This window comes from Canis aureus, chromosome 29 (genome assembly GCF_053574225.1).
Source record: "Canis aureus isolate CA01 chromosome 29, VMU_Caureus_v.1.0, whole genome shotgun sequence".
In the NCBI taxonomy this organism is placed as follows: domain Eukaryota; kingdom Metazoa; phylum Chordata; class Mammalia; order Carnivora; family Canidae; genus Canis; species Canis aureus.
In genome coordinates this window covers 31,009,301-31,033,399 of record NC_135639.1, presented here as the reverse complement: position 1 = coordinate 31,033,399, position 24,099 = coordinate 31,009,301, and the positions used below count along the sequence as shown (strand labels likewise).

The window sequence follows — 24,099 nt, the reverse complement described above, 5'->3', positions numbered from 1 at the left end:
GCAATTATCTATGGGTTCCACCACTGTAAATGGTTCTAGTTTTATAGCTGGTTGTCATGAATGTTGAATATGTTGCATTAAAATAAATAATTTGGCTTACTCTTTTATTACTGTACTTGTTTAGTGGTAACGTCACATTGGTAACACAATTCTGTGTAGATCTATGGAGACTTGATGATTACTTTGTAATTAATAATTTAAGGTGCTATTTTCAGACAGTTGCGCGAAACTTTTTCTCCGAAAATTTGTGAACCCAACCAGAGACCAGCTGACAGGTTTAATTTTTCTTTGCCCAAAAAGCTACTGGTTTTTTTTTTTCTTTTTTCCTTTTTCTTTTTTTGTGAACAAGTTTTAAAACTAACTGCCGAGACCATTTTTTTTTTAATTTTAGAGAAAAATAAATAAATAACACAAAGTGATGTTACCCAAGCAAGGCCTTCTAATAAAGGAGTGGTCCCCTCACCCATCCCTCCCTACCTGTGCAAGTCCTGCTCACATCAGTTTCCTTCCATCCAATTAGGCGACCTGGGAGACCCAGCCAGTACCGCCCAGACGGACTTCGGAGTGGTGATGGGGTACCTCCAAGAAGCTTACAGGATGGAACCAGGGAAGGTTTTGGACACTCCACATCACTCAAAGTTCCATTGGCTCGATCCCTGCAGATTAGTGAAGAGCTACTGAGCAGAAACCAATTGTCCACAGCTGCCAGCCTTGGGCCATCTGGATTACAGAATCATGGACAACACTTAATATTATCCAGGGAAGCCTCTTGGGCAAAACCACATTATGAGTTCAACCTCAGCCGTATGAAGTTCAGGGGAAATGGTGCACTCAGCAACATCAGTGACCTTCCTTTTCTTGCAGAAAACTCTGCCTTTCCAAAAATGGCACTTCAAGCAAAACAAGATGGAAAAAAGGATGGGAGCCATGCATCTCCTGTAGATTTAAAGATACCACAAGTTCGAGGAATGGATCTTTCTTGGGAGTCTCGCACTGGTGATCAGTACAGCTATAGCTCTTTGGTAATGGGTTCACAAACGGAGAGCGCGCTTAGTAAAAAGTTAAGGGCTATTCTTCCAAAACAAAATAGAAAAAGCATGTTAGATGCTGGACCCGATTCTTGGGGCTCAGATGCTGAGCAGTCTACCTCTGGACAGCCATATCCCACATCGGATCAAGAAGGAGACCCTGGCTCCAAGCAGCCTCGGAAGAAAAGAGGGCGTTACAGACAGTACAACAGTGAGATACTGGAGGAAGCAATCTCAGTGGTTATGAGTGGAAAAATGAGTGTTTCCAAAGCTCAGAGTATTTATGGGATTCCCCACAGTACACTGGAGTACAAAGTAAAGGAGAGGCTGGGCACTTTGAAAAACCCTCCAAAGAAAAAGATGAAATTAATGAGGTCGGAGGGGCCAGATGTTTCTGTAAAGATTGAATTAGATCCCCAGGGAGAGGCAGCACAAAGTGCAAATGAATCAAAAAATGAGTAGGAATACTGTAGAGTGCCAATTACTGTACAAACTGGGTGAGCACTACTGCATTGTTCAGCTATCATTGCTTGCACCTGACTTCATTTACTGTGACACTTGTTTCTTTGCAGATTTTGCATTGACTTGTGTGTACAGAGGTGAAAGGTGCATTCTGAATGTTGCATATTTTAAAATTTTCATGTGCAGTATGGCTCGGGATATTGTTTGGCCTTTTTGCATGTTTCTCTACAAAAGAGAATTGAGTTACCTCACAGAGAACAGATACATGGAAGTGGACTCCTTGCCTGTAGAGCCTGCATGCTTTTCTTTCTTTGTTTCTTTGTTTCTTTCTTTTTTTTTCCTCTTAAGTTATATTTGCCTTTATTTAAAAAAAAAAAAAAAAAAGATAAAAAAGCCCCCTTTTAGAAACCACCTCTGTCAAACTGGGAGCTTTATCATTACAAATTAGAAAGCCATCTTATAAAATCATTCATGTTTCTCTTCTGCATTTCAACTAATTGAAAGATTAAAGAAAAATATCCTAAGAACAATGAACCTTTGAATTTAAGAAATTTGGTTATTCAGTGTAATTATTTAGGTCAATTTACATTTTATGATTTTTTTCTCACTATTTAATTTACTTAACAAATCAGCAATCTGTTTAGTGCTCACCCAGAGGGAAAGGAGGTGGAAAATGTGCACACACTACCTTCAGAAATGCTTCGGTTAATTCCTTTGTAACACTACCTTTGCTGTAATTTTCTTTGGGATTTTCTAAGGGTAGAATTTGGTCTCACCAACAAGTGAGGATATAGCCTTATCTCATGGAGGACGAGCTCCGTTCTTACTCAGGAGCAGTCAGGGTACATTACATAAAACAATAGAGGATGCCTCATTTTAACAGTTTCTTTGTATTCTTAAAACCTTTTACAGATTGATCATGTGCTAACTAACAACTGGATGTTATTGCAGCAACTAGTTTAATATATTCAAGATCTGTTTATTGGGGAAAGGGAGAAGTAAGGAAAGTGTGTTTAAGTAATTACAATACTGCAAAAGTGGTATCTAGATTTTACAGCCTCAGTAGTCTGCCCAAATATCCACATGAATGAAGGATCCATGTTTGTGGTGAGGAAAAAAAAAAAAAAAAAAACCCAAGGCAACCTAATATGATTTAGGTTGCATTTCACATCTAATGATAATCCAATCAGCAATCAAGCTCAGAATTTCTTTTTTAACTAATCCAGGTACTAGTACAAGGGGAGAGGGGTTGTTTTTTAGTTTTTATTTAATTTGTTGCTTTCAGTTTTTCTTCTCCTTCTCCTTCTCCTTCTCCTTCTCCTTCTCCTTCTCCTTTTTTGGCATCCTGCATTCTATCCCCTTTTTAACTTTTCCTGATATTTCGCTGATTTTCATGGTTGTTTAGCACACAATTCAGGACTTTTCAGATCATGTTTATATAAGCACTCCTTGAAGAGCATCTAAGCTTTTTTTGAGATGGGCTTTTCAAATTATAGTAATGAAATTCATAGTATTTATTTCCTACAATTTTTTGCAAGAATAACTGATAAATAAAGCCCATAAAATTTAATTTTGACTTTTGACCAAATTAAAATTACTCTCAGTGTAAAAACAAAATCCATGCCACACACACCCCATCTAATCTAATCTGCTGAGAAAGGTGGTCAGGCCCTTCTAAATGCTTAACCAAAAATAAGCAAAAAGTCATTGGAATTTTTGTATAAAATAAAGTAAAACTTGGAGCATTAAATTGAAGCCAGTGATTTCAGATGGATACTGAGTTGAAGAGAAGTAGGTCCAGATATTCCCAAAGCATAAATTTTTGCCTGGCAACTTTGGAGCAGTTAATTAGGTTAAGGATAGTTTTTCCTCAGCAACCTATTTCTTCAAAGGTTAGGCACACCATTGCTGTTATTAAAATACATGCACTGCTCATTCTCGACATAGCCTGGGCTTGGGTTTCTCTTTTGGTTTGGTTATTTTGTGTAGCAGTTTAATCTGTGGATGACTGAGCCTGTTTCCTCTTAGCTTTCTGATCTTCTCAACAGAAAAAGCAGCTTGGGTTCAGAGCAGTATGTGACTCTGCAATATTTTCTAGCCTAGCTAGAAGTTGCAATAAAAATATTTTATGAAATATATGGTTTTCATCTGCAGTTGAAGGAAGTTGTAGAAAGTTTGCTGAAAGCAAAGGGCTAAGCTTGTGAAGGAATGCCTCCTTTGTTCCACACTCAGTAATTTGTTACACACAATTAATTGCAGCCATGGTACCTTTTTGCCTGATGTTTGGGGGTATTTGGTAGCCCGAATTCCTGCAAAAGGGTCCTTTGAGCAATTAATTTGTGCTTGCTTTTATCCCCTCTCAGAAAGGCATCATTAAAGGCCCATTTAAGAATCTGGCCCTAAAAGTTCAACTTTTGTAGTTTTACTGTTCAGAGAGGTTTAATCCTGTGTGGTAGTCTATAAAGTGATGTATGAGTTGAGTTATGTAAATTTTGTCATTGTAGTGTACATGGAGTGATCATTTTACTAACATAAATATTTTCTATGTGTGTTTCAGTGGATGACAATCGAGCAGCAGAAGAATGGTGTGCCTACCCTTTAATGCTGCAGTTTAAATAAGAGAACTTGTATTGTGTCATTTCAGATTGTAGGCTGAGACTTGTAAATAGTGAAAATTTGAGTACTTCTATTATTTGTTTTGGTTAGAAAGTGAATTTAAAAACAAACCAAACTCTAAACTTTCTCAGATTAAAAGTCCTGAGACCTGAAGATTGTAATATTCATGTCTGTGAAGCTTTTAAACATTACACGTGAGATCAGTCATGACTTGATATTCAGGTAAATTTTCTTTTCCAAGAAGCTTTTGAATAAGCATATTTCCTCCAAAGGTCGGTCGGTCTCTTTCTCTCTCTCTCTCTCTCTCTCTCTCTTTTTTTTCCTTTTTGAGTGTAGATTATTTTAAAGCACTAATTGCATTACATTGGTAACTGCAATATAAAATAGCCATTATTGTTTTGTGAAGCATGGTTGAAATTAGATAGTGGTCCCTTTTAAATTTCATGAGCCTCTCAGAAAAAAATAAAAATCTTAAAAAAAAAATACAGAAAGCTGCTGAATATTTCAAAAGATATATATTTTACCTTATTGTAGGTTTTGTAAAGTTAGTTGGTAATATTCAGGTGCACTTTTAATGTTAAATTTTGTGTTCAGATTTCCATTATACCATGTATTTCTCGGAGGTGGCTCATCACATGGCTGGCTGTCAGTCTTGGTGCCGCAGTGATCTTTTAATATTTGATTTCTCTCTTGATTTGCCACTGTTCTGTATTGGCACTTTCAGTGTAGATATTCTAGTTTGGGGACGTCCTCATCAATGTGTAATAGAGATTGGTCTATTCGCATGCTTAATTTCTGCTGATCAGAGTTTTGCATGGCCCAAACAACAGTTGACCATTTTTATGGTATGGGAAAGTATAGTTCACAGTGGTCTTTGTCACAAAAGCCTTTTCTCCTATCATTTTCCAGTAGGCAGATGATGACATTACTCAAACTAATGTTAGGAGATAATGTATTGAAAATCCAATTCTTGAGTTTTTTATGAGAGAACATTGGTATTGTAGAGTAGATATACTATGGCACTATAAAATCAAAAATACTAAATAATCCTGTGGAAGGATATCTAGTTGGTATTTTTATCATTAGCTTTCTCATGTCTCAGACAGTAGAGTCATGAAGCTTGACAGAAATGTAATATATTATATTACTTTGTTCAGTAGGCTTTCAAGTGACTCTTGAACTATGTTTGTGATGAGCTATACACTTTTTTCTGCTCCCCAAATACCATGAAGGACAAGGTCTCTCTTTCAAGAAACATAATTTATATTTGTGTATAATACTTTTTAATATTAAGTTTGTTGTTACTCTGAAGTTTAGGTGTTGCTTGATAAACCTTTGCTGCAGCAGATCATGAATATGAGTAAGGCTTTGTGTGATGATAATAGGGGTCCTTATGTGAAGTAAATTACTGTTCAGTTCTGGTGAGCAAGCTCAACAAGTGTGAAGTGTGTATTAGCTTTACTTGGTACACTTTTACTTTACAATATTGAAGTGCTTTTAGAACTCTGGTTATCTTATATAAACCATTACCTCAACCAATTGGCATTTTCATTCCCCAACATTTTACCTGAGCTATAATATGAGCTATATGGGATCAGATAATAAAACAATAAGGCACAATGAGAAGTTTAGTTCCCAATTTTCTGGAGAGAACTCTAAATTAGACTAAAAATGACTACCTGCAAAGGCCCATATCTTAACTACCTTCTGTCATTAGGCAGTACTTAGCAACCTTTGAGCTGCTAGTGAGCTATGTGTTCTCCCCCTGCTCAAATAAGCACATGGTGCAAGGCCTGGTTCTAAGCCTTTGTGATTCTCTTACATTTCATTGACCCATATTAGTAAAGCTTGGATTCAGTGGTTATTTTTATAAAAAAATTAATGATTCTGTCCAATGTCAGAACCTGAAATTATTTTGAAGGGTTTTAACAGATAAATGACTGGTCATGTCATTTTCTTTAACAGCTGTTGTCCCCATAGATTTAATTTTGAGACAGACCACGTATTTTTGCTTTTGTAATAATTCTTTCTTTAAATGCTAGTTATATGAGCCACCCTTTTTCTATATATTCAGGTTGCTGTCATTGGTGATAGAATATGGCAATAGACTGAATTGCTCCACTTAATCTTTTATGGAAAACATTGAAAGTTATAGGTTGAATTTTGACCTTCATTGAAGATATCAAAGATTGTTTTCCTGTTACCTTTATCTTTCTGTTGTAATTAGGTCTTTATTACTGTGGTCAGGCCAGTGCTATTAGAAACTTAATGGCTTTAGCCAAATGGCCCATTTAGGAGACTATTAAGCTATATAGGGGCTTAAAAAAAGTGATTGCTTTCAAACTCTACTGAAAAGGAAAGAAGTATAATTCTGGTACAAGGAATGCAGACCTCCAAAGTCTTCTTAGTTTTCTTTAGATTCATTCTGTCCTTGAGACTTACAGGATTTGTGACATGGTGACTGAAGGGAAAATAGAGGAAATTCTCTGCCCATCCTCTGTCTCTCGTTCCCAGATAAACTCACAGTTGCCTTTTGAAAAAGCAGACATTAGCCCTGTAGCTGTGTGCCCTAAATGTTTTGAAGGAGATTGGGGGAGGGGGGTAAGGAGTAGGATGGGAAAGTATGTATAGACTTGAGAAGAAGCTAAAGATTCTCTTCAACAGTATAAACAATGAGTCGCAGGATAGATAATGTAAAGTTGGGCCACCTTCATTTCATGATAGAGAAATCTTTTAGATGATTTGAAAATGAGAATCAAGACTAATTAATGTTGATTTGACAATAAAACATGAGTTAATTCTGCAACTATTTGGGGGGTAATTTTAAGGTTTCCAGTTCATTTAGAGCTGTGTCGATAAGCGCTGAAAAACAAGCACTTTTAGTTAATCATCGATTTATTGGATGTAGCAAATATTATAATCATAATATTTAATCTTTATAGTTTGAATATGGAAATGAACTCTTTACCCCATCTTGAACTGTCTTTGAACAGACTCAAGGTGATCTTTTCAACACTGGAAATGACCCTACACACATACCAAAAAAATCTAAAGCAGTAAGACGTATTTGAAGATCCATACCTCTTAGACTTTTTAGATTTGTCTTGGGAAAGAATTTATGAACCTATAACCAGTATTAGTGCAGTCTTGGGTTCCTTGTTCTGCATAATTGCACCCTTTCTCAGGTATGTCCTGAAAACATAAATTTTAAAATAATCTCTTTAGAGATTAGATTCTCAGTGGATAGTGTGTAAGGGGACTGGGGGAGGGGGGTGGGGGGTTGGCCACAGGACACTGACACAGTAGAGCAGGGATTTTTAACATTCAATAGCCAAATAGAATTTCAATCTAGAATATTTTTACCCCCTCAGAGTAAGTGAAACATCTATTATTTGGTAAATACCCGGTGCTACACTCCTAAAAGTCTTTTCTTTCATCCAGGTTAACTTTTTTTTCCTGCTTGGTGGAAGGGTATATAGTAAACTTTACTGTCACTAGGAAAGCACTTGTCCGAAATGTTTGAAGTACTAGAAAAGGGATAATTCAGCACTTTTTCTGTTACAACACTAAAGTCTTAATTTATCTTCAGAGTCTTAGGTACTGTAAGTTTTAGCGTGATTATTTAAAAATATAAAGCATAACTACATAATACGGGGTCAGATCACATTTATATAAATACTTCTTATTAAAAAAAAAAAGACAACAACATTCTGTACCTTTCAAGCAATTCCAAATGATTGCCTCACATTTCTGGTTTCATTAAGCATTTCAGGCTTAAGAATTTGGAATTTGAGAGGAGGTGAGGGGAAGATTCCCCAAAATGAAAAATTGTGTCAGACCATTTTAGAAAAATCACTAGGAAAATGGGTAGGGATTCTCTCTCCCTTTAAGTCTTCAGGGAATGAGCAGTATTTAGAATCTTTGGCTGAAATTCAAGCCTTTTTACTGTGTAAATTTTTAATATTAATTGACTGACATGCTTTTTACATCAGAGGACTGAAAATGGATCTTAATGTTTTTAAGTTGTGGAAGGGTATATTTCTAAAATGAGGGGGGGATAATTAACTAGGTTAGTATACCAGCATTAGTAAGTTTAAGGAATTTTAGTATGTAATAGCAAAGTGTTTGATTAAAAGTCTAATCCTATATTGCTAGTCGAAATTAGTTACATTCTGATCTAGGAAAGATAATAGTCATTGGATATTGATATGCTGTGCTGTCAGAAAACCAGACGAAGATAGAAACCTTTATCTGACTCCCACATGTTGCTTGTTCTGATGGGATATATACTTTACAGCAGCTTATTGCTGCTGCTTTGAGAAGAAATGTATAAACTATACATTTGGAGTGTTTTGCATATAATTCTTTATAACCTCCACTTTGAACTGTCAGACATTGGTATTTTATCAGTCCACATTGTTAAATAAAACTAATGTTCTTAGGAATCCAACTTGTACACACTGTTTAAAAACCCTCAGGGACAGTTTACACACTATTCTCACTCAATTCAGGTACTTTGATGCTATTCTTAAACCTAACAGTGACTTGTATTTTTCTGTTTTGCTTTTATTTCGACGTGCTGGTAGCACATCCTTGATGAATGTCAACTTAAAAACTCAGTTCAGGTATCCAGGTATAACTCAGCCAAACAGATTTTAAAGCTGCATATAACTCTCCAGCACACGGTGCCTCACACTCTTATAGTGGCATTCTATATATTCAGTTATTACTACTGAGCAGATAATATGGGGGTTCCTGTTAACAGTGTATTTAAAAAAACAAAATGTGCATAAATGTATAGCCAGCACATGTGTAACACACACACAAACTATATTTTTAAATGCCACTAATAGCCAGCACAATTAAATGACATTCCTTGCTGCTTCTGTAAACTATAACAGATGCAGTTCCTCCTCGATGTGGCTCTTGCTTCTTCACCACACTACTACTAAATTCAAGCACTGGTCCTTGGGTGTCTGACCTCTACATTCTAGTTTATGCAATGTCTTTAGAGAATTCTGTGCACTGGCCACTGTGATGGAACCGTTGGGCCAGTAGTGCTCTGAGTTTATTAGTAGTGACTCTGCCAAAGTTGGTGTTGTAACATGAGTATGTAAATGTCAAAAAAATTAGCAGAGGTCTAGGTCTAGATATCAACAGACAATTTTGTCAGTATATTTTGTAGCCTTCAGGTCCTCAGTGACAAGTTTCTAATGATGTGAAGTTCTAATTCCAGTGTTTTAGTACTTTGCATCTTTAATGTTAAGACTTGTCTACTAGAGGTCTTTATTCTTTAAGACTCCTTTTGTTTTCTACAGTACTATCTGTGGTTAACAAAATAGATTATTCCTCTGCTTTAATATTTGATATCTTACATTTAAAAGGAACTCTCCATATATAAAACCCATAGCCTTTGAAGATACGGAAAATGGCATCAGATTTCTAGAAGTTCAAGTGTCATGTAACAAAACAGGAACCCCCTTTACTCTTATGGACCTCATTTCAATATACTGTTTACAGTTTGACGGAATTGTATAATTTAATATTTCTCTTGTACTGTAGTTTATATTTATTTACAGATTTTTTTTTGTACTGTGTGATTTGAACTTTTTGTTCCTTGCTATGATCAATGTTTATGTAGTAGAGCACTTATGATCACAAATTAAGTTTTTTGGTTTGATTGCACTACATTAAATTTTTTAATGCAGTTCTGATTTTTGACTGGACTAAAATAAGCTGTGTCTTAATGTATGTGATGAGTACTTAAAACTTTAATCCATGTGGTCCCCTTTTTTTTGCATTGTATGTCAGAAGCGCTAGTTCTTTCGTGCATGTGTAAGATTTAATGGTTCCATTGTATTATTTGACCATGACATTTTGGAGAAACATTCCCAGCTGTAATGTTGTGTATGGTAGTTCTCACTGGATGCTAGACTTTTCAAAACCACTATTCTTCTAATAAATTTTGTTGTGAAAAGCTGTTTTAAACGCTTGGTTTCTACTTCTTAAGATTTTAATATGTTTTTTAAAAATCCACAGAAGGGATAAAATTTCCAAGTGTTCTGTAAATGTACTTGGTAAGAAGTTGGTAATTTTTTTTTTAGAAGTTGGTAATTTTTTAATGGTAAATTCTTTCCAGATGATCTCTTAGATGACTAGAAGTTACTGTTTCAAAATTGTGCTTCAGTATTTGGGTGCCACACTGCCTAATAACTCTATGCCTTTATAGTTTGATACTCCCCTACCTCACAGGGATTATTCACTTGAAAAATTTGTTTCAGCTAGACAAGATACATATTTATATTTTTCATAATACCTGCTTGCTGGGCTTATGTAATTATTTTCTCAAAATCATAGTTTTGTCAGAGTAAACCATTATGCTGGAATTGCTTGCTAAAATGATGATTTACTAAGTATTGTTTGCTCTTGAAGTACAAGTATGAAAGCAACATAGTCAGTTGAGGTTCTTATAGTATTCTGTATTCTACAGTATAGTATTCTGATTCTTGGGAAGATGCTGGCATTTCCTTTTAACTGGACAAAAAAGAACAATATATGTGTTGCTTACTTGTTTTTTTGAGAAACGAGGTGTATAAAGAAGTATTATAAAGTGATTCCTGTTGTAAAGTAGTGAGGGGAACATCTGAATTAGGGTGATAAAGATTAGAAATGGTATAGCAAAGTATTGGAGAAAGCTTTTTCAAGCTCAAATATGTGTAATTAATGTAGGTTGAAGGGGTTTCTGATAATTTCTAATGGCATTTTCTACTAAAAAATGATGCTATTGTTGGTAGTTGCTCCAGATTATCTTTTAGTTAGTATTTTTGTCTTACTTCTTTGGCTGTCTCTCTGCTTTTTGGTCCGATGTTTATAAATTTGGAAATTTTGTTGGTACTGAAGGCTTGTCCGTTGGCTTCATTTGTTTCCTTTACTCAGTCATGCCACATTATTTATAGAACAATTTTCTGGAAACCTAATTACTACTTATTTGTAAATTTGAAAGCTTATAACTGCTTGTTTCTTGCCATTATCCATTCTAAACTGGTGACCAGATCAATATGGTAGGATTATAATCTGGCATCTCATAAATGAATTCATTTTAGTGATTTTTGTTTATGAATTGATACTTAATTCTCCAGTTATTATAACTTTGTTTTTAAAAAGGACTTACTCCTTCTAATCCAGAATTTTCTTCTCTGATTCTGTTGATACTTTGGAATTAATTCAAGGACTCTTGTGTCTTATCAAGGTGTTGCAATCAGGGAAATTGCAGATGGGAAATGGAGTGGGAAAAATGGAAAATGGGATAGCTTTCTGCCACTTCCCGAGTTGTATAGTCATTTTTCCTCAAAAACTTTCTCTCACCAGATACTTTTATCGAAATGTAAATACATTCTTACGTCATATAGTGCTAGATCTCATTGCCGAAAAGAGTGCACAATCTTTTAACAGAATTTACTGAGTAACGCAGTAGATAGCTGTTCTCTTGTATTCTGAGTGTACACTTTGTCATTAGCTGCTTCCAGTGGTGAGCATTTAGCCGAGGATTGTATTAATCTTGTTCAGCTTAGAAATTTTTGGACTTTTGCTATGTTTGGAGGAAATGGTAGTATATCAAGCATCACTTACAATTGGAGTAGAAAAGCTTTTTTTCAGAGGTCAGTAGAAAAATGTTTTCAAAAGAAAACATTTTTTCAAAAGGTTGATCAGGGAATGCCTGGGCAGTTTAGTAGTCTGCTTTTGACTCGGTGTGATCCTGGAGTCCTGGGATTGAGTCCCACATCAGTCTCCCCAGGGAGAGCCTGCTTCTTGCTCTATGTCTCTGCCTCTCTCATGAATAAATAAATAATTTTTTGAAACCTAAAAAGAAAAAATAAATAATAAAAGGTTGATCAGTGTGTATATAGTTAATAGTTTAAGCCATCATTTGGTTAGAGTGCAACTTGGGAAGTAAGCAAAAATACCTAAAAACTCATAAGTATTAAATCTGGAGTCTGAGGCTATTTATAGTCATGTACAGATACTATTGTTTATTGACTAGTAGTTTTCAGATGGTAATGGTACTTTCACCAACCTTATTTGACCACCAATACAGAGTGATAAGGGATTATTTGGTACTTTAAATTTCTGTCAACTTGGTATTCTAACTAACACTCATGTTTTCATCTGGGAAGTCATAGTGGTCACCTGAATGCTGTTGAGTAATAGACCTCTGAGTCTGTTAAAAGTGCAATCTTATATTAAATGTGAGACAAACACACTAATATTTATCTGTTCTAACATTGTGAAATATATAGCAACACTTTAATGAATAATAAAGTATTATAAACCTTAGGGTCTCCCCTTTGCATTGTAGCATTTTCTAAAGGAAAAACAAATAGATCTGGATTTCATTTTAGATACCTTTTATTTAAAACAAGTCTTTTAAAGTTTTTATTATGAACTGTGTGAATGTGATACTTTTGCAAAAATTATAAGATATGTTAATTTTAAAGTATGTTATTTATAATGTCTATTTCCATTGTGTGCAGGCTAGTTCTGTCTTGAATATTTGAGCACAAAGAGTTCAGAGAATCATTGGATATACTCAGTCTCAATTAGAATCAGTCTTTAAGAATGCAGATGCCTGGGTTCTACACCAGATCCATTCAATCGGTTTATAAGTGTGAGGCCTGGACATGTTCTGTATTTTTAAAATGTAGTACAGGAGGTTTTTTCGCTTGGGGTTTTTTTTTTTTTTTTTTCTTTTTGTATTAAAGTTTATTCATTAGGTCTTTTGTGGCAGAGACACATAATGTAAAATTTACCATCTCAACCATTTTTTAAGTATATGGTTCAGCAGTGTTAAGCATATTCACATTGTTGTGACCATAGGAAGTTTTGATTGGTCCACTGATTAAATACTGTTTGTTCCATTCTAATCTTTTATTATTATTATTTTTTAATGAAAAACGTGGAATGTGGGGGAGCTTAAGGGACTTGTCCTCCTCACATAATGGGTTGCCCTTGATACGCATGATTCCAAACCATATACCACTTTGGCACTCATAATTCAACCTTAGAATTAGAATTAGAGTTTTAATCTGCTAATAATTTTCTTTTAGGTTTACTTTTAACTTAATTAAATCTCAAATATTAATTTAGTTTCACTCTTGCTGAGATGTACATTGCTTTTTAGGAAGAGAATGAAATCCATATATGAAATTACCAGTTAAGAAATTACATCAGAAGCCTATAAATTTCATTGTTAAATAGAACCATTGTTGACTCAATGCTAGAGGAGATGGATCTTGAAGAGTAGGTAAGGCATAGAGAGGAGAGGAGAGAGATCTACTCCAAGTTTAAGAGACAGAATTTAATGGGCCTGGTTTAAAATCTCAGCTCTTCTAGTTTCTCTGTACATGATCTTGAACAAGTTATTGAAACTTTCTGAACCTTGGGTTTGTTAATATTTTATTTAAATTCAGTTTGCCAACATACAGTATAACACCCAGTGCTCATCCCATCAAGTGCCCTCCTTAGTGCCCGTCACCCAGTTACCCTATCCTCTGATCCACCTCCCCTTCTGCAGCCCTTTGTCTCCTGAGCCTTGGTTCCTTATCTGTAAAAGGAATCTTCTACCATCTGCCTCAGAGATTTGCTATGAAGCTCAATTGAAATTCTGTATATAAGATACTTAGTACTATGTTGGGCTCTTTGCAAATCTGGCAAGAGTTAATTTAGTGAGGGATAGAGAAAGTGAGAAAATCAGATTGAAAATTGTAGAGGAAGTCGTTTGTATTGATTAGAACTTTGAAAGAGGGGCGGGTGAGTTTGTATTAGGGATACTGGGTGGCCAGTCTTTTCACTGCAGTCAAAGACATAAAAATGTTGGAACTATGATTAAAACCTGGAATGCTACTTTTCTACATTTCTTAGTCCTGTTCATGGGCATGTTATCAGACTATTAGTCATTCTTCATTTCTTTTCAAAGACTAGACTAAAAGTTGTTTGGAAAGTAGAAGATGTTTAAGATTAAAAATTACAAAGTTGTGTAGAATTTATCTTCATTTCCATTGTACACTGAGTATTTTGTATAGTCAAGGTTGAAATGTTACATGCTTTGAAGATTTTTCTTCCTACGTGGTGGTAGTTTGAATAACAAAATGTAAGACCTAAGTGTGGGAGTATGGATAAGTGCGTGCATATGTGTTTAATCATCAAACCATCAGTTTTCCAATGAAAGAATTTAGGGAATCTTCTGCCAAAGATTTAGCGATTTTAAACTCTTATTAAATGGGAGTTCTGAGCATTTCAAACAGGCAGATCATAGCACCAGTTTAGAGGTGTTCATTCTATTTACATCTATTAAATCAACTAGAAACATTTTTGCCAGGAAAACCTGGCAGTGTAGCATTAGCTAGATAAAGATGAATTAAGAAGAAAATAACCAGGATAGCATATTTTTATGAGGTGCTAGGAATTGGTAAGTCTGTAGAAGAGTTTTTTAAACTGGATCAACCAGTTGCAACCTTAGTCAGTTGTAAGATGAGTTTAGTGGGTCCTAACATTTTATTTTATTTTATTTATTTTATTTTTTTGGGTGGGTCCTAACATTTTAAAAAGAAATCAGAAAAAGAGAGCACGTATCATATAATAAGGATAAAACTGTTTCATTGAAATGTGTGTCATCATAGATACGCAAACTGAGATATGTGTACTATATCACTTTGTAAAAAGTGTTTCTTGTTCTGGTTTGCAGTCAAAAAACTCTCATGGCTTTGAAAGCCATTGTGTAAACCATGCCTTTTCATCCCAGTAATTCTGGTATCTTGGAGAGCATGTTAGCAGCCTACTGTGTGCTTATAGTTAGGAACCTACACCTTTTACTGTCTTGTCTTCAAAATTCCCTTTCCTTTCCCTGCCTTGTTGATTTGAACTCATTTTCATTGGAAGATTATTCTTTTTTCCTATGCTGTTTTCCGTTCTCTTGAAAAAATGTCTTAGGGAAATTATTTTCGCTACATTGTAACTCATTTGGTTAGTTTAACAAACTGTGAGAGTAGAGTAAGAAATTTTAACCCAGCCTCCAGGTAGAACTGTGTTAACGAGGATGGAGTATGAGCAGTGGGAAGTGGATATGTTTTATCCAAAAAAAAGTGATAAAATCACAGGCATCTGGGTGACTCAGTTAAGTGTCTGACTCTTGAGGTCAGCTCAGGTCTTGATCTCTGGGTCTTGACTTCAAGCCCTGCATTGGGCTCCATGGAGCCTACCTTAAAGTGATGATCGGATTTGGACTTTAAGAAAGCTGACAATTCTGGGTAATGTGAAAGCAAACTCTAAAATGAGAAACTAGTGGCAGGGAGCATAGAATTCAGTATTCTCTAAGGAAAGTTGAATCAGTGTAGTTGAACTGGATTGTGATTGGAAGCAAGAGAAAAGAGGCAACCTAAGGAGAAGGAGTGAGGTGACATAAATACCTAAGTTGAATATATGTGTGCGTGAGTGTATACATTTAGTTACATTTTGTCTTCAATATTCCTGAGTAAAGACTTGAATATACCAATGATTCTGCTTAGTTCATGCCACTCCAGCACATCTCCAACAATAGACTTGAGTTTCCATAGAGAAGAAGAGAATGATGATAAAGGACTTAATTCCAAGAGCACCCAGAATGGTAGATACAAAAATGCTTTGCTAAAAAAATAATAAAAAATAAAAGTGCTTTGCTTATATCTATACTTTAAATTGTAAAATCTGTATACTTCCTCAAATATTCATGAGGTGAATAAGTGGAAAATGATATTAAATTTAAGAATCTTTTTCTAAGGTTTTACATTTTACAAAGTGATCTAGTCTTTAAAGATTACAGTTATTACTTAGGAATGCCATCATTGTGACAACTTTAAGTGATTTAGTATATGACAACAAAAGTAGAATTTTCCATTTTGAGGCTTACATTGCAGATTTGAATGGTTTCAAGAATATAGAGAGTAAGATCCTCAAGAGAACATGAGAAAAGTTAATATCTAGAAGATCCCCCTAACAATCATGAAAAGCTCAGGATACTATCAAATATCTGCTGCTTATTATAATTCTGCTAGTCTCCTTCTTCCTTTCACCCAAAAAAGAAAGTAGGAATATTTGTCAAAAACACATCACTCTATTTCTAGAGAGAAAAGAACATTTATGTTGCTGGGATCTGTCATGTGAACTGTTAAATGTCCTCTTGTTTGTGTCAGGCCCCCATGCCTCCTTTAGAGCCCCCTATACATATACCCTTGCATATTGCCTTGCAAAATGCTGGTGTGGGCATTGAGTTGATAACCGCTATTATTACTCTTATTACAAAAGAAATAAACTCCCGTCATATTGGAGTCTTGTCTGGGCACCAGGGAAGCCATGTACTGTTCTTGGCCTCTACTGGGCCTTGACAAATGTTTCTTTACCCTCACTCTGTGATGGGGGGGATTTAAAAGAGCCCCATGATATGGTGCATTTTCTGTCATGTGGGGAATGAGCACCTGTTTTCTGCTTAAGCAGTGGTATTTTTCTAGTCCATCATTGTCCTGGTCGGTCATTCATTCATTCAGATTGATTTATTCATGAGAGACACAGACTTAGAGAGGCAGAGACACAGACAGAAGGAGAAGCAGGCACCTTGCAGGGAGCCCAATGCGGGACTCGATTCCCAGATCTCAGGATCATGACCTGAGCCAAAGGCAGACGCTCAACCACTGAGCCACGCAGGCGTCCCTGTCCTGGGCATTTAAACTGGGAATGAAAGGGCAATTCCCCACTCCCCAAAAAAGCTACATATGTTTTAATCCTCTATCTGACTAAAAATCAAAAAGAGAAATAGGCCAGGCTACTAGCTTGTCAGGAGCTCTCCTGTGATCCTGACCTAAAATGTCAGTTATGCTTTTACTACTCAGATCTCTCTTCACTCTGGCTTCACTAACTCAGGCTAGTGACACACTCTTCTTTCAGTTCAAAGCAGCCCGAGGCCAAGGTCTGTTCTCTTGATCTGAAATTATTGCACTATTTCTTAAAGTCTATTTCAGAGTGTTTTTTAAGAATTCTTAGTTGTAATACTCCTTTAGATTAATAATTTAGATTTGTGCTCTCACCAAACCAGTATTTAGTGACATCACTTGGGGATATTTCTTCCCTCACTTCCAGGAACTATTATTTTTTAATTCATGCCCTCCAGTCCTAAATCCTGTGTCTTTCACAGCCTATGAACCCCTTCTATTTTTGTTTAAATTAGCATCCAAATGTAATATATTTGAACTTACATACACAGTCTTACCTAAGATGATAGAAACAATCAATCTGGTAGAAAAAAAAAATTTATCAGATGTAAATAGTTTGGCAGAAGTGTCTGTGAACTCATTACTTTCCTAGAAAGGAGACAAAGGCATTGGACTGTGGTGCTTAATGACCCTTTGCTCTGACATCTATTTGCTAGGTAAACTTCTGATTATATTTTGGCTTCCTGGGTACATTTGCCTATAGGGTGAAAATATGTTAAATAAGAATTTCCTTGGTAATTAAATTTTATTGTAATTTGACGGTCTGGTTAAATTGAAAAGCAATAGATACAAACCTTAAAAGACTTCTATCGTATTTAGAATTATTCTGAATAATTCTTTTATCAAAGATGTTAAGCCCCAAGATGCAGAAAAACTAGCAAACTTGGCTTTAGTAAGCACCCCCTGAAGCACCTCTTCTGTCCCCCAATTGAGATTATTCATAATTTTTAGAAGCTGTGTTTTGCTCTGCTTCTACTAAACTTGGCTAGGAACACAGTAAACTTAGAGAAGTGTTACAAAGGGATTACATGTCTTGTTTTAGATCAGTAATTCTTGACTTTTTCTACTTCATACCTGAACAAGATGCCTTTTGTCATCAGCAATCACCATGGGTTTGAAAATACACACACACACACACACACACACACACACACACACCCCTCCAAGATTCTGATCTATGGGGGGAGTGATCATTCTCCTTAATCCCAGTTTTGAGAATTGCTTTTTCTATCTAAATGTATCTAAATTCTGTGTCACAGAATTTGGATTTCGGCCACCTGGAAGTCAGATATTAAACTGCCTGACTTTAAGAGGTCACTTTTTGTTCTGTGATCTTATGATCTTAGTTCTCACATTTCTTTGTTATCTTTATCTACTGTACCTTTTTATGTTTTCTCCTCGTTGAGTTCTGTGGAAGGAAAACTTGGTTCTTCAGTAATTTAGAGGTTCAACTAAACTATACATGGCTTTTGGAAAATCTCCATACACCTTGCTGTCCACCTTCTCCCCTACTCCACACACACATACACACAGTAGATGTCATAGCCCTTGGAATAGTCCCATATCCAAGTATGGAAAATCCACAGGGTAGATAAATTTCCCAGTGCAGAACAAAGACTTGTCAACAGACTTATCCAGGCCCTTGAAACACATTTTCTGTGTTTAAAGGACCAGAAATAAGGAATTAGGGAACATAACTTCAGATTATTGTCTAGCAAAAAAATATAGCTCTTCTTGCCTTGAGGGGAAATGATGATGCATTTTTATGTTTTCTTGTATTTAAATAGAAGAACCAAGCCAAAGTAATGAATATTTCTTAATTATTTGGTCTACTCTGTCAAGTATTTTCTCTAGCTTTCTTTCCCCTTCTGTTTTCCTGGGACTACCTTTTTCTACTGCTAGGATCAGCTCCCATCCAAACATCATGCAGTGTCTTTATTGCTCTTTTGTATTTTGGTCATCATTGATGTTGCACTTGCCATCAAGAGTTTTGTTGGTAGTTAGCAAATACTGAAGAGACGACCTGAATCCATCAATCCCAGATTTTTGACCCTTAAAATTGTCCTTTCAGCTCTCTACCCACATCTCTTCTCATTTTTATTCTTTTTCCTAAAGTAACATAAGCATTGACGATCCACCATTTACATTAACCACAGAGATACTTTACTACGGATTTAAGTATTGCAGTATTGGCAAAGTAGGCGAGTTCAACTATGTCTAACCTCTGATCTAGAAAAACATTGAGTAAATCATTACAGGTAGGGTTGTGAAACAACACACAACTCTTAAACTGTGCCTTTCAAAGTTGTTAAGAATATTATCTTATCCTTTGACCACACCCTTAAGAATTAGGCATTGAGCTGGGGATAGAAGGACAAAGTGGTCAAGGTCATGCAGGCTATTTCTCTCCTAAGGAGAGCCAGTCAGAAATAATCTATTGGAATTGGATTTGGAAGTCAAGTTTCCCTCTTCTGCAGCCCAACCTCCCATTTATCAGTCCCTGGGACCTTACAGCTCTTTAGTGGTGCTGAAGTATTTCTGATTGATAAATAATTCACTTAACTATTACAGACTCTTGTTGAACAGAAAGAACATGAAATCAAACAAGTGATTTTGAAATCTGTGATGTATTATTGTTCTTGTAAAGATCTTACATAGTGTGATGTGAGGGACATACCATCATACCAACTGTAATCCCTGAACTAAAAAATAGTGCTTCCCCTTCAGTCGAGTTGAGTGAATGGGCTGAAGGACAGAAGCCTCTCGGTTACTTCTTAGTGTCTAAGAGTATTCTAAATCAGGGCAAATGCATAATTAGGCTTTCTCAAAGGCCTAAGACTATAGGGGGAAAAAAATGGAATAATTGGAAGCAAAGGTAAAGACTGTTTAAAACTCAGGCAAAAGTAGCCTTTTTTTTTTCTTTAAACTGCACCTATTTTTTAAAAAACATGAAATTGTCACAGAATTAAATTTCAGGAGGTTGAGGTTAATTTGTAAGATTAAATATTCCAATAATCTGAAATTAAAAATCATCTAAATTTAAGATTGTATTGAGAAAATTTCTAGAGAGAAACACGGTAGGAAGCTTGATAAGTTAGAGGCACAAAACTGATTTTATTACTGTAGTTATAAAGTCAGCTATTATAAAAGGGCCATTTAATGACATTTGGACAAAGGTTAGTATTAATGTGAATGTTCTCCGATCCAAATGAAGCTCCTGGTTCAGACGTTTCAGAATCTTATGAATACTTCAATTCAGTGTACAGAAAGGAACCCATCAGACACATACATACCTCAATGAAATCACTAGCCCCCAGCTTCATTCCCCATGTTCCTATCTCAGTAAATGATGCTGCCCAGGAAGCCTCCTTTTTTTCTTTTTTCTTTTTCCTAAAGATTTTATTTATTTGAGAGTGAGAGAGCATGAGCCGGTTGAGGGGCAGAGGGAGAAGCAGACTCCCCACTGAGCAGGGAGCCCAATGCAGAGCTCAGTTCTCAGGACTCTGGGATCATGACACTTTACCAAAGGCAAAGGCAGACACTTAAGCAGCTGAGTCACCCAGGTGCTCCCAGGAAGCATCCTTGATACTCTTTTTCTCTCTCCTTTTTTGCTAAAAAAAAAAACCCATAAGAGTACAAAATGTGATCCTTACCTAGTTTACATCTCAAGTTGCTCAAGTAGCTTATATATTTGCTTGGAAAGCTAAGACAAAGGGAAGTCAGTAAAAGAGATAAGATACAAGATGTATAGGATAAATATACACGATTCCTTATGATTGCCAATGTACTTTACAAACCTTTATGGTTTAGGATTTCATAAAAGATACAGTCACTCCAGGTGGGGATAGTTCTGAAGTGGCCCAGGATGTAACTGATAAAGAGCGTCCCACTTCTTGCTCCAGTGACCTGTGGTTCACCGGTACTTTCTGCCTCTTCCTTTTTACTAGTAAAAGACACATACAAATAAGCCTTTGTTGATGTCTCTTTCTTTCAAGCAAGGGTGCCATTTGCAGCTTTAATCTTTCCATCTCTTGAACTTGCCCAAACAACTGCTATAAATATATGCCTCTTCAGGTTAGTATAGCCTGTGAGTCCCTCTCTGATGCTGTTTTCAGAACCCAAATGCTAGACTGCTATTCCAGGTTAGTGTTCAGTGGATACTGATGTTTCCGCAGTATGTATGCCTTGTTGTGAACACCCCACTTCCCTTTGCTGTAGTGCTACCTACCTCTAGTTGTTATTCTGTCTTTTGGAACTAACTAAGCCATATTGTCACAGCCATTGCTTCAGGGTTGGTTTCATGGCCCTTTGGAAAACCTAACATTAGTTGAGGCTAATTAAAATACTGAAGCACTATTAAATTATTGAAACATGGGACAACAGCAGATGTCTCATCATAAAAGAGGTTAAATCTCACCAATGGATTAATTATTACTCAGTTTTTTATTCTGTGTGAACATCACTTAAGAAAAAGTGCTTTCTCAGTTTCTTTTAGAGTACTCTGCCATCTTATTGGGTGCACATCCTGATTTCATTAACCTGTAAGCATATTGTTAACCCCAAATACTTAAAGCCTGCTTCCAGAGCACAGCCATAGGCATGGAGCAGTCCAGAAGATTTTCACACTTTGGTGATGATTGTGCTTCTTGAGTTGGGAGAACCCTTTATCTCATTTTTTTTTCTGCAGTAAGATGCCATGATATTTCTTCATCTTTTTCATAAATTTTGATCAGTTGTTTTACATTTTTCATGTATTGCTAAAATGCACATTTTTGATGCATTGAGAAGGCAGTGATATCCCACTTATTTATAGTCACCTCTTTCAGAAATATCAGAAACATCCAAAAACCAAAACCAGAAATAAAGGCCACTGAAGAGTTGAAATTGTTAGAAAATCCATGTGCTTTACTCATAAAATATTCCTGAAACCTTCATTCAGAGTCTGTTTATTTTTAAAGTACCAGTCTCATGCTCAAAGTAGGGCTCCTAAACAGAGCTGTTATTTGGAAGCCAATAATAAAGATTTTAATAACAAACAGACTGCCGGCATGACATTTTGTATTAAGGCAGTCAAATGTACTTAATCTAGCAGCCCCCAAAGCTATCAATCTATTTTAGTTCAGGGATGCCTGGGTGGCTCAGCGTTTTAACGCCTGCCTTCAGCCCAGGACGTGATCCTGGGGACCCGGGATTGAGTCCCGCATCGCGTTCCCTGCATGGAGCCTGCTTCTCCCTCTGCCTGTGTCTCTGCCTCTCTCTCTCTCTCTCTCTCTCTCTCTCTCTCTCTATCATAAATCAATCAATCAATCAATCTTTTAAAAAAATCTATTTTAGTTCAGTATAATAAAACTTACACCTGTGGGGCACCTCGGTGACTCAGTAGGTTAAGTACCCAACTCTTGATTTCGGCTCAGGTCATGATCTCAGGGTCTTGAGATTGAGCCCTGCATCGGGTTCTACACTGGGTGTGGAGCCTGCTTAAGATTCTCTCCCTCCCTCTGCCCTTCCTCCACCCCACTCACATGCTTTCTCTCTGTCTCTCAAAAAATAATACTAACAGCTAAACTTTAATACTAGTGAACATGGTAACAACCCTGAATCATATTTGGAGCAGGATATCAATTTTTAAAAGACTTCTATCAAAAATATTTTAGGGATCCCTGGGTGGCGCAGCGGTTTGGCGCCTGCCTTTGGCCCAGGGCGCGATCCTGGAGACCCGGGATCGAATCCCACGTCAGGCTCCCGGTGCATGGAGCCTGCTTCTCCCTCTGCTTGTGTCTCTGCCTCTCTCTCTCTCTCACTGCGTGCCTATCATAAAAAAAAAAATTTTTTTAAATTTTTAAATATTCAGTACTTGAAGTATAAACTTTATATAGAAAATTCACTTTAGGTTATAAGAAAGCATTAGTGCACATCTCTGAGTTATTTTTTATTGAAGTATGTTTAATGTGACTGGCTGACAATAATGGTAACTGATAATTTCGTAGATTTTCCTTTGCACTAATCCTAAGTGGAAGAGAGGGCACATGCTCTGTTAAGACCGACAATGGTTAAGTGTTCTGGCCAAGGTTACACAACTAGTAAGTAGAAGAATACTCACTACTGTCTCACAGTACTATATCTCATTACATACTAACACTGTTGGTATGGCACCGGCCGACAGACATAGTGACAAGAAGGGTAAGGAAGGTAGGAGGCCAGTGTAGGTCGTCTAGGGGAAGCCTTCCTGGAAAGGCACTTCATGGCTGGAACATAAAGTCAGAGATTGAAGGAAAGAAGAATCAGCTGGAAGATACTATCAAATAATATCTGTTCAATACATTAAGCTGCCCTCAGTGCTCTGCCAGTTTCATGGTCAGATAATAGTCTCCTGAGGAATTACAGTCCAGAGAGAAAGAAATTGTGAAGCTCTATAAAACTCCAGAAAATTGGATGGAGCATCTGGGTGGCTCAGTCAGTTAAGCATCTGCGTTGGCTTAGGTCATGATCCCAGGTCCTGGGATTAAGTCCCATGTCTGGCTGCCTGCTCAGTGGGGAGTCTGCTGCTCCCTCTCCCTCTGCTGTTCCCCCTGCTTGTGTGTTTCCCTCCCTCCCTCTCTCTCTCTCTCTTTCCCTCTCGCTCTCCCTCAAATTAATAAATAAAATAAAAAAGACAGCAACTCTAGGAAATTGGAGTACTCCAACTGCTTGTGTTTATTAGTGAAATCCAGAAACACAGCAGCTCTTGAAAACACTCAGCTGTCTGGGTAGGAATTGCTTTTAGCTTATCTTGAATCTAGTATCATCCTTGCCTGCCACCTCACACTGTGCAGGTTAAATTTCAGAGGTGTCTTGGATAACTTACAGAAGTGGTTGTCTAATGTAGAATGACTCCTTGTGAACTACGGTTAAATACTTATTGAAGGTCTAGGAAAATGTAGCAGGCAGGCCTAGACTGAGAAGATATCATGTTGCCTCCTTGCAGTGACAGAACCTTGCAGCTTGCAGTGGGATCCCCAATTTCCTTGCTTAGAGCCTAGGAATCAGCAATTGCTAATTCTTGTAATTTCATCTTTCATTGTATCTGAAATTACCAATTCTATTTCTTATTGCCCTGGGAGGGGGCAGAAGGATTCCTGCATTACTCTTTGCAGAATTGTAAGTCCAGCCAATTAGTCATGCTGAGAAACCATGTTAAAACTGTAATTTCTCTAAGT

General features: G+C 36.5%; 1 protein-coding gene across 19 annotated transcripts in view; it reads left to right on the top strand.

Annotated features, from left to right (window-relative positions):
- LCOR (ligand dependent nuclear receptor corepressor) overlaps nucleotides 1-24,099 on the top strand; it is a 148,754-nt gene that overhangs the window by 109,234 nt on the left and 15,421 nt on the right. Inside the window, exons 8-9 of one of the 19 annotated variants that reach the window (XM_077878160.1) lie at nucleotides 521-1,525; nucleotides 4,048-10,094. The exons of the other annotated variants lie outside the window; for them this stretch is intronic. Coding sequence (XP_077734286.1) covers nucleotides 521-1,490 — 970 coding nt within the window. The 3' untranslated portion in view covers nucleotides 1,491-1,525; nucleotides 4,048-10,094. Of the gene's footprint in view, nucleotides 1-520; nucleotides 1,526-4,047; nucleotides 10,095-24,099 lie in introns of those variants that run through there. 19 annotated transcript variants of the gene reach the window in all.